At 47.4% G+C, this 14,156-nt stretch overlaps 1 protein-coding gene across 1 annotated transcript in view; it reads left to right on the forward strand.

Annotated features, from left to right (window-relative positions):
* Positions 1–14,156, forward strand: part of unc80 (unc-80 homolog (C. elegans)) — a gene marked incomplete at both ends in the record, with an annotated part of 32,596 nt that overhangs the window by 11,830 nt on the left and 6,610 nt on the right. The window contains 34 exons of the mRNA XM_084574383.1: positions 190–288; positions 496–704; positions 2,018–2,124; positions 2,207–2,360; positions 4,055–4,227; positions 4,308–4,520; positions 4,607–4,742; positions 4,956–5,089; positions 5,172–5,349; positions 5,451–5,660; positions 5,739–5,836; positions 5,925–6,128; positions 6,207–6,314; positions 6,418–6,556; positions 6,680–6,861; positions 6,946–7,077; positions 8,387–8,573; positions 8,699–8,830; positions 8,976–9,119; positions 9,230–9,330; positions 9,429–9,515; positions 9,605–9,788; positions 9,875–9,969; positions 10,097–10,186; positions 10,287–10,388; positions 10,513–10,693; positions 10,778–11,043; positions 11,147–11,281; positions 11,378–11,516; positions 11,604–11,700; positions 11,803–11,973; positions 12,050–12,142; positions 12,219–12,437; positions 12,514–12,744. Coding sequence (XP_084430509.1) covers positions 190–288; positions 496–704; positions 2,018–2,124; positions 2,207–2,360; positions 4,055–4,227; positions 4,308–4,520; positions 4,607–4,742; positions 4,956–5,089; positions 5,172–5,349; positions 5,451–5,660; positions 5,739–5,836; positions 5,925–6,128; positions 6,207–6,314; positions 6,418–6,556; positions 6,680–6,861; positions 6,946–7,077; positions 8,387–8,573; positions 8,699–8,830; positions 8,976–9,119; positions 9,230–9,330; positions 9,429–9,515; positions 9,605–9,788; positions 9,875–9,969; positions 10,097–10,186; positions 10,287–10,388; positions 10,513–10,693; positions 10,778–11,043; positions 11,147–11,281; positions 11,378–11,516; positions 11,604–11,700; positions 11,803–11,973; positions 12,050–12,142; positions 12,219–12,437; positions 12,514–12,744 — 5,130 coding nt within the window. The remainder of the gene's footprint in view (positions 1–189; positions 289–495; positions 705–2,017; positions 2,125–2,206; positions 2,361–4,054; positions 4,228–4,307; positions 4,521–4,606; positions 4,743–4,955; positions 5,090–5,171; positions 5,350–5,450; positions 5,661–5,738; positions 5,837–5,924; positions 6,129–6,206; positions 6,315–6,417; positions 6,557–6,679; positions 6,862–6,945; positions 7,078–8,386; positions 8,574–8,698; positions 8,831–8,975; positions 9,120–9,229; positions 9,331–9,428; positions 9,516–9,604; positions 9,789–9,874; positions 9,970–10,096; positions 10,187–10,286; positions 10,389–10,512; positions 10,694–10,777; positions 11,044–11,146; positions 11,282–11,377; positions 11,517–11,603; positions 11,701–11,802; positions 11,974–12,049; positions 12,143–12,218; positions 12,438–12,513; positions 12,745–14,156) is intronic.

A 14,156-nucleotide genomic window follows, 5' to 3' on the forward strand; every position in this document is an offset into this window, starting at 1 on the left:
CCGGCCACTAGCATAAGACGGTTCTGTCACGCTTTAGAACCACTTTAAGATTGACAACCGAAGACAAACCTGCCTCCGATTACTCAAAAACTAAACAACGAAACTCTTCCGGTTTTCGAGGGAGGCATTGCTGCATCAGGAGAGGTGGCTTTATCTGTGCTGGGGTTGTGTGTGTGTGTGTGTGTGCAGGTCAGAGGCGGGTGTGTCCGGGGAGAAGGGTCAGGTGTCCAGTGCTGCAGATGAGTGTCGCAGCTACATCTCCAGTAGACCCCCCCAGACACCCGAACAGTGAGTGTCCACCTCTCACCATCTCCGTATAGCATCATCTATGTCGAGCTCAGCCGCCATTTCTCTGCTTAACATAGGAAAAACCTCCTCCTGCCTGCTTTTTAGCAAAGAACCCGCCCACGGTGCTCAATATCAATCGAAAAAATGTTCGTCTGTATGTCAAGATTTAAATCCGCCCCTTCCTTGTCTCTTTCTCTTCCCCTCCAGTGAGGAGCAGATCCCGGGCGCTCTCCTGGGCAGGAAGGATTTCTGGAGGAAGATGTTCAAGTCGCAGAGCGCCGCCAGCGACACCAGCAGCCAGTCCGAGCAGGACACGTCGGAGTGCACCACGGCGCACTCTGGCACCACCACCGACCGGCGCTCTCGATCCAGATCCCGGCGCATTTCACTGCGCAAGAAGCTAAAGCTCCCTATAGGTGAGCGTGGTCATTAATCCACCTCTAACGCTCCTGAAAGCGTCGACCTTAAATGGTTGGACGAGCTATTATTATTGACACTTGTGGTCAGCGTATCAATGACAAATACATACACTAGTTCCATAACCAATGGACGTCAGATCCGTAAGTTTATTTATTGTATATTTTGGGACAAATAAAAGAAATAGAAAGGCAACCTAAAGGAAAAAATGTGTTTAACAAAGCTTACAAATCATTCTCTCCCATGTCCAGACACAGAAAACATTTCCATGACCATATCTCATTGCTGCCATTTTTGCCAAAATCCACTCTAACATGATGTGTTCTGTATGTCCAACATTGTAACACTGCCCGACGTGAGGCCCAGTCACTTCATCTCTTTGGTCTGTTTTGTGTTCCTTCTTGTGCCGTAGCATGCCGTCGGACTGTCCGCCTGCCACTCACTCTCTCTGTCTTACGTATGTGGATGTGGACCCATCTCCATACAGTATTTGTGCCGCGTCTGTCGTTAGCCGTTGTTGGTCGCCTCGCCCAAGTGTGCACGTTGCCTCCAGGCCTGGCTCGGATCGTATTTGCAAGTCGCACCGCGTGGATAGATGGCGCATCTTTGTAGGGCCAAAAAAAAAGAAACGCAGGAACGGCTTGCTGCACAGCTAATGCTAAAAAAAGCTAGTGTTAGCATGTGATAGGGCAACAGCTACCTGCTAGTATGTAGTAAAAATGATGGATATCTTAGCACTTAGCAACATCGAAGCTTTTGAGTGGCATTTAGTAGTTATAGATACTTTTAAATTGCATGTTACCATGTATTAAATTGTTAAATTCATTCCATTGACTTTCATCCATCCATTAGCGAAACTGGGTTAGCTTGCCAGACATTTGCCAACTAATCACATTGACTTTCATTCAAATATTTTATGAGTAGTAATTAAGTTAAGTTATTCTAAGCAGTGAAATATTAGCATTTTTACTGATGGTTATGTAATTCCAGCCGGAAGCACTTTCGTACTTATTGATTTCTGACCTTATAGAGCAGCTCCATCCATCTGTGAACATACCATCAGAGTGTATTTGCAAATACCACTCAACCAGGGTCTTTTGCAAGCAACAATATATTTTCTGCACCAGTTTTGAATGAGCCTCAGCCACTGAATCTTTGACAAAAATGAGTGAATGCCCTCGTCCTATACTTCCTTTATGTGACCCTTGTTTGTGTGCATGTGTGCTCAACCCAGTGTGTTCAGTACATTGGTGGCTTTACATCTCCGGATTAAAGTCTTTTAAATGCAGTTTTTAAATTCCTGTTTCTTCAGGCAACTGGCTGAAGCGTTCCTCTCTATCTGGACTGACGGACGGTGTTGAGGACCTGCTGGATATCAGCTCAGTGGATCGACTGTCCTTCATACGTCAGAGCTCAAAGGTGGGTTAAAAAGCCAGCAGAAAACAAAACAGTTAACTGTAGTAAATGCGTCAAATACGGCTTTATTTTATATGTGCGTCAGGTGAAGTTCACCAGCGCGGTGAAGCTGTCCGAAGGGGTCGCGGCGGGGCCGGAGTACGGCAGGGACGAGGAGGAGAATTTCTTCAAGCGGCTCGGTAAATGGAGGTCTGGCAGGAGGAATCCATCCAAGCTTCACCACACAGAAGAGAAAGATGGTAGACCTCCCCGACCCCGGGGTGCCCCTTGCCCACCCACAACCCATCGTCTTTTGTCTATTTATTTCTTTCTTTACCTCTCGTCCTGTCCCCACCTCTGTTTTGTCTCGTGTGGTGTTTTGTCTCGCCTCACAAGTTGTGGCCTGTTGTCTTTTGCCCGTTTTCCATGTCAGCTCTGTCGTGTAGTTGCTCGCTAAGGCCCTTAGCCTGAATGTATTCTTTTCAACCCATCGAGTGTCGAGTCTGAAAACACACAATTCCTGCTGGAACCTTTATCACAGTAGCTAAAAATGTAAAATGTACTATATTTTTGCACATTATACTCAAACTATTCATCATAACCTTAACAAAAGATGAAAACACCATACTACTAGTTTGTCTTATTGTAGTTTTGGGAGTTTATACTAAACTATAATAGAGGCAAAGTCATAAACCTTCTGCTGGACCATTGTTGGACCTTATTTCAGAAGAAATATGTATTGTACTCAATGGCAATATTAGTGGAAATCAATGGTTTGCTCCATGAATTACACTGTAATTGTAGTACTTAGACTTTCTTCTCTCTGCACAAGCTACATAAACCTGACATAGATACATAAACAAATAGATAATTGTAGATGTTGGTAATGTAGAAATGGTACTAAATGGTATTGTGTCTTTTTTTTGACCCCATTGACTTCCATACATATTTTTATTTAAGGTAAATAAGGTCCCACGATGTCCACTAGAAGAAGCTGAACTTTTTGCTGCAGTACCCCTTTAAGAGACATAATGTAATTACCATAAACAAATAAAACCAAATTTCACACAACTTTCAAAAATAAAAACCTCATTTTGTGGAAATATTCTGCCAAAAATCCCTCAGACAGACATTCAGATGCGTTGAAAGCCCCCTTGTATTGGAGTATGACCGTAAGTTGCCAAAATTTGTCACCCTTTCTCAAGCTTTTTAGCGTAGTAATAGAATAACAGAGCACTCTCATTTGATTTGTCGCAACTTTTTTTGTGTCGTGTCACCAAACTCTGCATTCCCTCCAGTGCACGTCCTGTTCTTTTCGACATTGAACCCGCTCCTCTTTCTTTCGCCCGGCGGTGAAAAGAGAGGAAAGGCGGTGCGTTGGCGGTGCCTCGCATCCACGAAACCATCTTTCTTGCTGTGGAGCGTATTTCTGTGCTACGTCGCGCATGACGCCCGTCGGCGCTCTCTCCGTCTCTTCTGTGGTGACGTCTGGTGGTATCTTCCGGTGCCTGGGTTTTTTCAGTGATAAAACACGATGGTCCACATACAGCTTCCTCCTGCGCGGCTGTGGTTACACTTGTCATTTCAGTATGATTCATTAGATCCAATTGTAAAGAACGCATCGTACAGGGTGCTTGGAAATAACCCAGTCCATCAAATCCTTCAAGAATCTCTACATCTGAAGTAAAATTGAAAATTCAAGTGTAACCTGTGCCGATGGCTGTGTGTCATCTCTCACTCAGCTTCATTTGTCGGTGGCTCTTCAGTGCTATTTGTTAAATGTCCTGGATGGTGATGTTGCTCCATGCAATGTCTATGTGTAGCCTCCAGTGCAGTCTTTCTTTTGCATATATATATTATATGACGAACATGCTTTGTATTTTTCAATAAAATTCGCTTTGCATGTTCTGTTATGTTCTCTTCCTTTCTCTATCTTCTCCATCATCTCCTCCAGGACCTCACGGCTTCCAGGAGCGTCTGGCCGCCAGTCAGGAGGCCATGAAGAACAAGAACGTGGTGAATTTGGGCGCCATCCGACAGGGTATGAAACGCTTCCAGTTCCTGCTCAACTGCTGCGAGCCGGGGACCATACCTGACGCCTCCATCCTTGCCGCTGCCCTGGACCTGGTATGTTTCACTTAAGAAACAATAAATGCTCAATAAAAGCTGCCACTTTAAAATCTTTATTTACTTCCTGGTTCTTCTAGGAAGCTCCGGTTGTGGCCCGGGCCTCCCTCTTCCTCGAGTGTGCCAGATTTGTCCACCGCTGCAACCGTGGCAACTGGCCCGAATGGATGAAGGGCCATCATGTAAATATCACCAAGCGGGGCCTGTCTAGGGGCCGATCCCCTATCGTAGGCAACAAAAGAAACCAGAAGCTCCAGTGGAACGCAGCCAAACATTTCTGCCAGTGGGGAGATGTGAGTTGAATATTTGACAGATTACTCATGGTGACACTTAGTAAGGATTGATTTCAAGCGTGTCTTTCTGCGTTTGATCCGCTCAGGCCATCGGCACGAGGCTCAGTGAACTCTGCCACTCGGACAGCGAGAGCCCCGCTAACATCCTGGGTTACATTTACGACGAGGAGACCAAACGGAGGATGAGAAAAGAGGATGAGGAAGAAGATTATTTAGATGACAGTGAGTGTTTAACGACCTGCCTAGAAGTGGGTTCATCTTGACTTGATTGCTATGCCTCCGTCCCAGCGACTGTGTTCCCATAAATGTCAGTGTAGTCATGGATATAAACTGCAGCTTGACTCGTTGGTGGCAGCATACAAATGCAAGGTGGCAGTTCCATTTTTGTCTTGCTCAGTAACTTGTTTTAACTTTTCTTCCATTTCCGCTCCAAAGACACGGTCAATCCCACAAAATGTGGCTGCCCCTTCGCCCTGAAGATGGCGGCTTGCCAGTTGTTGTTAGAAATCACCACCTTCCTGCGAGAGACCTTCCCCTGCCTACCAAGACCACGCACCGAACCACTAGTGGTCAGTAGTGAAATCTGCTTGTCATCAAAAGTTCAAAACTGATATTGTTTTTCATACTGAGACTCTCCCGTGTTGGTTGTAGGATCTGGACAGCTGCCGCCTGCGTCTGGACCCAGAGCTCGGCCGCCACCGCTACGAGAGGAAGATCAGCTTCGCGGGAATCCTCGACGACGAAGACGGACACGATTCCCTCAACAGCAGCAGCCACACTCTGAAATCTGACACCACCGGCGATGATAAGAAGACGCAGGAGGCTCAAGGTGGGACCCGCCTTCACCTTTCATTCGGCTCCTTACCGCTCCCTCCGATCATTGCTCATTGATGATTATAGATAATCTCCCCCCGCTTCCTTGTTCTCCAGCACCCATAAGGAAGATTCGCATCGGAGGCTCCCGGCTTCTTCAGATTAAAGGCGCCCGCAGTTTTCGCGTGAAGAAAGGTGGCTCCCTGTCTTCTATACGGCGCGCGGGGAGCCTCAAGAGCACCAAGTTGTCTCGGCAGGACTCCTCCTCTGAGAACGATGAAGGGCTGCTGTCGCAAACACACAGCAGGGACACTGTTACTGACATTGGTAGGATGAAGATAAAACCCATGAGCTGTAAATGGTTAACTGGTTTATTTTAAGCGTTTGTGTCCTCTGATGTTGCAGGAAGTCCCTTCAGCACCAGTGAACCCAGCATCGAGCCAGAGGGTCAGGGCTCAGGAGGACTAGAGGACAACTACCACCGCAACATGTCCTGGCTTCATGTACGTGCGTCTCTACCTGTAGCGATGATGTCTATATATTCCTCATTCGATGCTGACTCCCCTTCTTCTCTGCTCCGTCTCGGCACAGATTATGATCCTGCTGTGCAACCAGCAGAGCTTCATATGCACCCACATCGACTTCTGCCACCCGCGCTGCTACCAGCACCACAGCCGCTCCTGCGCCCGCCTGGTCCGCGCCATCAAGCTCGTGTACGGCGAGACGGTGGACAGCCTGAGGGAGGACAGCGCCTCCTCCGGCAACATCGGAGGGCGCGCCAAGAAAAGCAAAGAGGTGCATTCCGTAAACCGTTTTTTTCGGAAATGACGAGACATGCGATTTGGTGGTTTACGAAAGTGTCTTTGCCTTCAGTGTTCGGACAAGTCTTGTTTGAGGACCCCATCCATGAAGAGGAGACCCACTGACTCCAACACCGAGGGGAAGAAGGATACGGGCATGCTCAAGTACATCCGCAACCAGGTCCATTGAGTCAGCTACTATGATTTATACATTTTTAATTGTTTTATCCCTATTGCAGCTGCAGAAAATTAAAACATCAATCTATATCTCTGCTTTCTTTCAGGTGATGAGCTTATCTCCAGCTCCTCTTTCGTTGCTGATCAAGGCAGCCCCCATCTTGACCGACGACATGTACGGAGACATCCAGCCGGCGGCCTGGGAGCTCTTGCTCAGCGTGGACGAACACATGGCAGCCGCTGCGGGTGAGTCTGAATCCGAGGGGCCCGTCCCAGTAGGTCGCCGCGCCCTTCACAGTTCATAAACGTCTCTCGGACTCAAACACATACTCTGGCTTTCTCCCTCCCTGTCATTTTCCCCACCTCCAGCCGCCATGTTCCTCCTGTGCGCGGTGAAGGTTCCCGACGCGGTGACCGAAATGATGACGGCGGAGTTCCAGCACCAGGAGGCCTGCCAGCGCATCAACTCCATCCTGAAGTTTTACACGCTGTGGCGGTTCCGCTACCAGGTGTGGCCTCGCATGGAGGAAGGAGCCCAGCAAATCTTTAAGGTACAGAATAAAAATGCGAACCAAGCTGAATTGATTTACTGGTGGTCACGGCAACTTAAATCATAACTTTATGTAACGTTTCAGATCCCTCCACCCAGCATCAACTTCACTCTGCCGTCTCCAATACTGGGCATGCCCTGCGTCCCCATATTCGACCCGCCCTGGGTGCCCCAGAACACCGGCAGCGTCCAGGACCCGATCAACGAGGACCAGTCTGTAAGTCTAAGCCTGAACATGTATAAATATACAAATATTACTCTTAAAAAATGTATGCATATATGTATAAATCGGAAATCTCACAACATGCGGACAAAAAGCATTTCTTAAAGATGTGAGAATTCATCATTAAAATCCCAAAACCGTATTTTTAATTGTGAATATTTTATTTTGAAGCTTATTTTCCGATTCTGCTTAAAAACGTACCAAAAGCAGATCCACTTTAGATTGCTTCAAAATGTATTACTACTTCTCCGCAATTGTAATCTGGACACAAGAAATCTGTTGATGTTGTCTGTTGGAAAAAAAAAAATATATGTAATACATTTTTTTTTTTTTTGTTAAAATGATCATTTTAAAGTCTTAAACCAGATTTCTTGGTGTATGCTTTTCCTTTCTTGTCGTTTTTGTTAAAGAGCATGATGATCAAAATATGTTTTTGTAGATTTTGATGACGACCTGCGAGCACATGTTCTATAATTTATCTATCGACTGTCTTTGTTTTTAGTACCCCACATTAATTCAGTCAGTCCATACCATAGTAAGTTGGTATTTCTGTCCCGGATGTTTGTGCTGATGCATCTTGTTACCTCAGATCATTAATGACAGGAGGGGAAATTAACTCCATTAAGTGCCTTTAGCCCATTGGGAGCCATAGGTTTTCATCATGGACCAGAAGCTGGGGCAGTTTCATGGGTCATTTCGGATAGTTGCATCTTGACTACATTTAAAAAGTGTTCTAGCACTTGCTTTGAGAACAGAAAAAAAAAGAAAAAATAACAGCATGCATCGGACATACAGACATTTTGTGTGTGTTGTGCTGTTGATGCATGGTCATTGGATGAGAATGACTTTGCCGTGTATGTTTTTCATATCATGCGTTCAGCCTACTTGGATGTGTATGAGCACTTGTGCGAATGCTGTGAGGCATTTACTGTACACAAGATACAGTAAATTCTCCGTACTCCAGTCTGAATACGTTTATTTGTGTCACAATTTGTCATGATTGAGCCGATTCGACTCCTCAACGGTGTTCTTCACGATGCTCAGGGCGGCATTAGAGCATGAGATCAATGTGCTGGAGGAGACTTACTGTATTAATGTGTTGTCCGGTCATTTTACATTTACAAAATGCTCCTCAGATGTAACCATAAGCCTAGAGTAGCTGTGCTCACACGTTCCTGAAAGATTTAAACTGTTAGTCTGTGCATCATTTTGAATCTTTTGTATGTGCACACCGGCTGCTCTGCCTCTGCGCTGTTTGATCCAACGCCACCGCCCCAATCCCCCCCCCCTTCCCCCCCTCTAGAAATCCTTCTCGGCGCGGGCGGTGTCGCGCTCCCACCAGCGGGCCGAGCACATCCTCAAGAACCTGCAGCAGGAGGAGGAGAAGCGGCGCCTGGGCCGCGAGGCCAGCATCATCACGGCCATCCCCGTCGCCCAGGAGGCCTGTTACGAGCCCACGTGCAGCCCTCCGCCTGAGCAGGAGGAGGAAGGTGGGTGTAGCAGACACACACACACACGGGAGTTTGACGGGAACTGGCACGCCGGTGATAGCTCTGCACCCTGGCGGCATGTTGTTTTGGTATCCATACTGTCTGTTTGACGTTGATCCCGCCAGCAGAAGAAGTGGTGAACCTGGCATCACGCCGCCTGTCCGTCAGTCCATCCTGCGCCTCCAGCAACTCCCACAGGAACTACTCCTTCCGTCGGGGCTCCGTGTGGTCCGTCCGCTCGCTGGCCAGTGCTGAAGGTATGACAGCTGAACGTCCCGACAAACAAGTCCCAGTGACCTCGCAAAAGTCTGAAGTTAGAGTCATGGACGTACGGTCCAACTTGACAGGTTGGCGGAGGCGTACGAACACAAGGCGATAATTCTGGTTTGTTATTTTTTTCAGACGAAGAAAACACAACAGAGCACACTCCCACTCACCACATGCTGCAGCCACCGCAGGCCGTCTTCCCGGCGTGCATCTGTGCCGCCGTCCTACCGATAGTGCACCTCATGGAGGACGGGGAGGTTCGAGAGGACGGCGTGGCCGGTAGGTGTCGTTTTACGTCAAACTGTTTGCCTCCAGATTCAATAAAAAGAAAAGTTGGCAGCTAAGTTGTGGACCTAAAATATTCACAAACTGAATATTTCTTTCTTCAGTGAGTGCCGTTGCTCAGCAAATCCTTTGGAACTGCCTGATTGAAGATCCGGCCCTGGTCCTGCGCCACTTCCTGGAAAAACTAACAGTGAGCAACAGACAGGTAGGCAAACATCTGAAGAACACACAGATGCAGCTGCAAGTTAAAAATGACAGATATGACATGTGAGTTGAGTTGATTGCCTTGTGCCTTTGTGACAGGATGAGCTGATGTACATGCTGAGGAAGCTCCTGCTCAACATCGGAGATCTGCCAGCTCAGACCTCTCACATCCTCTTTAACTACCTGGTGAGAACAGATGCAACTACGTGTTGTCAATCTTTTAATTTTATTCATCTTAAATGAACCCAGATGTCGATTCTCTCACTGCCACCCAGGTGGGGCTGATAATGTACTTCGTGCGGACGCCGTGCGAATGGGGCATGGACGCCATCTCGGCCACGCTCACCTTCCTGTGGGAGGTGGTGGGCTACGTGGAGGGGCTCTTCTTCAAGGACCTGAAGCAGACCATGAAGAAGGAGCAGTGTGAGGTCAAGCTCCTGGTCACTGCGTCCATGCCAGGTGAGCCTGTTGATACTAAATTATCACAGTATTAACCGAAGTTAATATTCTAATACACTGATCTATTCTGTTATTCGTCGATGCAGGGACCAAAACCTTAGTGGTGCACGGGCAGAATGAATGTGACATCCCAACACAGCTACCAGTCCACGAAGACACTCAGTTTGAAGCCCTGTTGAAGGTAACCACACCAACTTCATTCTCTAATCTGGGAGTTTAAGCATCTTCTGCTGTAGCTAAGTATAAATTTCGCTGCCTGAGAATCAACTAAATACCATAAATAAAATGTCTCCTCTTTCTCCAAACAGGAGTGTCTTGAATTTTTCAACATTCCCGAAGCCAGATCAGCGCACTACTTCCTCATGGACAAACGATGGAACCTCATCCATTATTCCAAGGTGGTTGCTTTGTTCAGGGACTTTATTTGTTGTTGAGAGAACTGCTTTGTAGGTTTTACTTGATTTTTCTATGACAATCACTTTAATCTCCCTGCTTCAGACTTATGTAAGGGACATTTACCCCTTCCGGAGGTCAGTGTCTCCCCAGCTCAACCTGGTCCACATGCTGCCTGAGAAAGGACAGGAGCTCATCCAGAAACAAGTAAGGGTTCAAATGTAACCCAAATGTATCTCAATGAAATTTGTCTGCTTCAATTGCCACTAGAGCCTAAAATTGTAAAAGTATGTCTAGTTTAAATTCTGCTTCCTATGTTCTTTTTTTCTAGGTATTTTCTCGTAAACTAGAAGAAGTCGGCCGCGTCCTGTTCCTCATCTCCCTCACGCAACACATGCCGGCTGTGCACAAGCAATCCCACGTCTCTTTGCTGCAGGAAGACCTGCTTCGCCTGCCCTCATTCCCGCGCACAGCCATCGATGCAGAGTTCTCCCTGTTCAACGAGCCTCAAGGTGAGACAAGCACCGAGTGTATCATCAGAAAAAGTTCCATAAACCTTTCAGTTTATAATTTACTTTCATGTTTTCCATCTCCAGGCAAGGAGCTGTTTGGTTTGGACACCCTCCACAAGGTGCTGTGGATCAAGCTGCTGGAGGAAATGTTTCTGGGCATGCCCAGCGAGTACCCGTGGGGCGACGAGATGATGCTGTTCCTCAACGTCTTCAACGGAGCGCTGCTGCTCCACCCCGAGGACAGCGCCCTGCTCAGGCAGTACACGGCGACCGCTATCAACACCGCCGTGCATTTCAACCATCTCTTCTCCCTGAGCGGCTACCAGTGGATCCTGCCCACCATGCTGCAGGTGCGAACACCCCTGACACTGACTGGGCCTGCGTCTGAAATGTCTTAAAGGAAACTGTAGTATTTTCTGATTTATCATGGTTCCTTCTGTGTTGCTGTCACAGGTCTATGCTGACTATGAGAGCAACCCTCTACTGAGGCAGGGCGTCGAGTTTTGCTGCCGGCAGTTCTACATCCTCCACAGAAAACCCTTCATCCTGCAGCTGTTTGCCAGCGTCGCTCCCCTGCTGGAGTTCACTGTGAGATTTATATATATATTCATTCAAATAAATCTGAAATCAATTGGTTTTCCTTGATATTGTTTCATACCATGGATTTCTCTGTCTTCCTCCCAGACCAGCACCAGTACTGGTCTATCCAAAGGAGTGTCCGCCCAATGTCTGTTCGACCTGCTGGTCTCTCTGGAAGGTGAAACTCAGGATGCCCTGGACGCTCTGGAGCTGGTCAAGGCCGAGAAACCTCTGCGATCTCTAGGTAAACGTGTTTAGTCATGGAAAGCTCTGTCAGTAGCATACATGTACTTGACGTGTGCAAACAAAACCTTTCATATTTGTTTCACAGATTTCTGTTATGGCAATGAGGACTTGGCCTTTTCTATCACTGAGGCCATCAAGCTTTGTGTCACCGTAGTTGCTTACGCCCCTGAATCCTTTAGGAGGTATGGAAAAATACTGAGGCAACTACTTCCTATTTTTTTTGTATATCTTTAACTCTACAGCAATGAATTTTCTGTCCCGATGTTTTCCTTGCGTCCCTCCAGTCTCCAGATGCTGATGGTGCTGGAGGCCTTGGTTCCCTGCTTCCTCCAGAAGCTGAAGAGCAACACAATCACCATGGAGTCTGCTTCGGCTGCCAGGGACGAGATCGCAGCCATTGCTGCTCTGGCCACATCTCTGCAGGCCCTTCTCTACAGCTCCGAGGCGCTCACGAGGTTTGTCTCTTAGCATGAACACCACATTAAATGCTATTTTCAGTCCTGCTAATATTGTACTCACTCTCCTCTTTAGGCCCATGACAGCACCTCAGTTGTCTCGCTGTGATCAGGGCCATAAGGGAGGCACTACTGCAAACCACGCCATGTCAGGAGGAGTCAACACCAGGTCAGAACCTTTTTTTGTTGGGTAGCTAGGGCGTAGTTCTGGGGTTTGAATGTCTGATGAACGGTTTGTGTCCCAGGGACAACCTCCACCTGCTGGAGGAAGGTCAAGGGATGCCACGGGAGGAGCTGGACGAGCGCATCGCCCGGGAGGAGTTCCGCCGGCCGCGGGAGTCCCTGTTAAACATCTGCACTGAGTTTTACAAACACTGTGGACCAAGACTCAAAATCCTGCAGAACGTTGCTGGGGAGCCGCGGGTCATAGCTCTGGAGCTCCTGGACATCAAGTCCCACATGAGGTGAGGCTGATGTCAGTGTGATAAAAAAGGTATACCTCAAGTTCCTTAAGCATAAGACGCTCTGAATGTGTTTCAGACTAGCGGAGATTGCTCATGCCTTGCTGAAGCTGGCGCCCTACGACACCCTGACCATGGAGAGCCGAGGGCTGCGGCGCTACATCATGGAGATGCTGCCCATCACCGACTGGTCATCGGAGGCCGTCCGTCCTGCCCTCATCCTCATCCTCAAGAGGCTGGACCGCATGTTCAACAAAATCCACAAGATGCCTACGCTCAGGTGCGCTCGCCCACAGGCATTATGCACCAGGTCTGTTGGATACAATCCCTTTTCTTTCACCGTCTTCCCTGTGAGTGTATCGTGCTGTGCCGGTACCGTGGTGTGTACAGTAGATAGACGGCTTCTTGGCACTGTCCTCTGTAGCGCTGCCGTTCGTGGGTGCTGTACCGTAAGTCCAGCTGTGGTGTGTTTTTGTGCGGGCACGTGTGGGAGTGAGAGAGGAGGTAAAAGCGTAAATGAGCGTGTGGTGTGTGTAACAATGGATCACTGGCAGTGTCCTCTCTAAGCCAGTCTTGTACCAGGGAACACAATAGACCAGACATCCAGGGAAACAAACACATAGGCGTTAATGTAAAATAGACCGACATTTATAAATGAAACAAAGGTATTACGTCGAGTAAATCCACTATCTATTTAAAGCCCATGTCATGTCCCTTCAGTCTCCTAGCATCTAGCTAGCTACCAATAGCAGTGATCTCTACTGACGAGGCTAACCAATGGTATAACCAGAGGCTCTTTTAGAGTACTGCGGGACATAGATGTCGTAACCTACGCACATAGCCTATGCCGGTGTGAGCATATATACTGTAGTTGTGCGCTCGTCAGTCTGGCTCACTCTGTAAAAACACCACCCATACTCTAGGTGGCGCTGTGTCTTTTTCTGCCAGTCGGGTTCATTTTTGTTTCTACTTCCTGCTTCACTTTAAACAATGGCGACTGAAATTTCGCCAAGACGAGTCGTACAAATGTTTGTGTATCCGAACCTCCTCAGTTAACCTTTGGAGAAGCAGCCGGAAATGCTAAAGCGGAAACACGCTAGCCTACTAACAAACGGACCAATCACAGCTCTTGCGGTCTGCGTCGCTGCGATGCTAGGTTTGCGTATTCTCTGCGCTGTCGCCATAGCTACGGCGTCAAATTGTCGCAGAAGTCTAAACCGCCCATTAGCTGGATCAGTTGGAGAACGGTGCTTTTGCTAGCTAGCATACTGGCCTCACCGCTAACCAGCAACTGGCGCCTATAATGAACATGAGTCCCACTGGTCTTCATGTTGCCTAGGTTACAGAGACTGTGAATCTCTTGGCTACCTTGATTTTAAAAGCAGATGAGAGGACATTACCACTGTCCTTCAATATATGCCGTGACTGTTTAGCATCTGTGCTACTAACGTTATGCTACATGCTAATAGGTAAAGTAACACAAGTGACTTGTTTCATACACTTTAGACTTATTTATTAATTTATTTAATTTACTAAAAATAATAACAGGTACATTTAATATATAAAATTATGCTCAAAGAACATTACATAAAAACAAAAAAACTAAATGTGCTTATTTTTCTTTGTTTCTTATTTTTGTTAGTTACCTGAATATTAAAAAGAAATAAATCAGTATGTATCCGTGACACAGGACTGGACACACTCCGTCAGAGGGACACAGGT

This window comes from Chelon labrosus (genome assembly GCF_963514085.1).
Source record: "Chelon labrosus genome assembly, chromosome: 24".
In the NCBI taxonomy this organism is placed as follows: domain Eukaryota; kingdom Metazoa; phylum Chordata; class Actinopteri; order Mugiliformes; family Mugilidae; genus Chelon; species Chelon labrosus.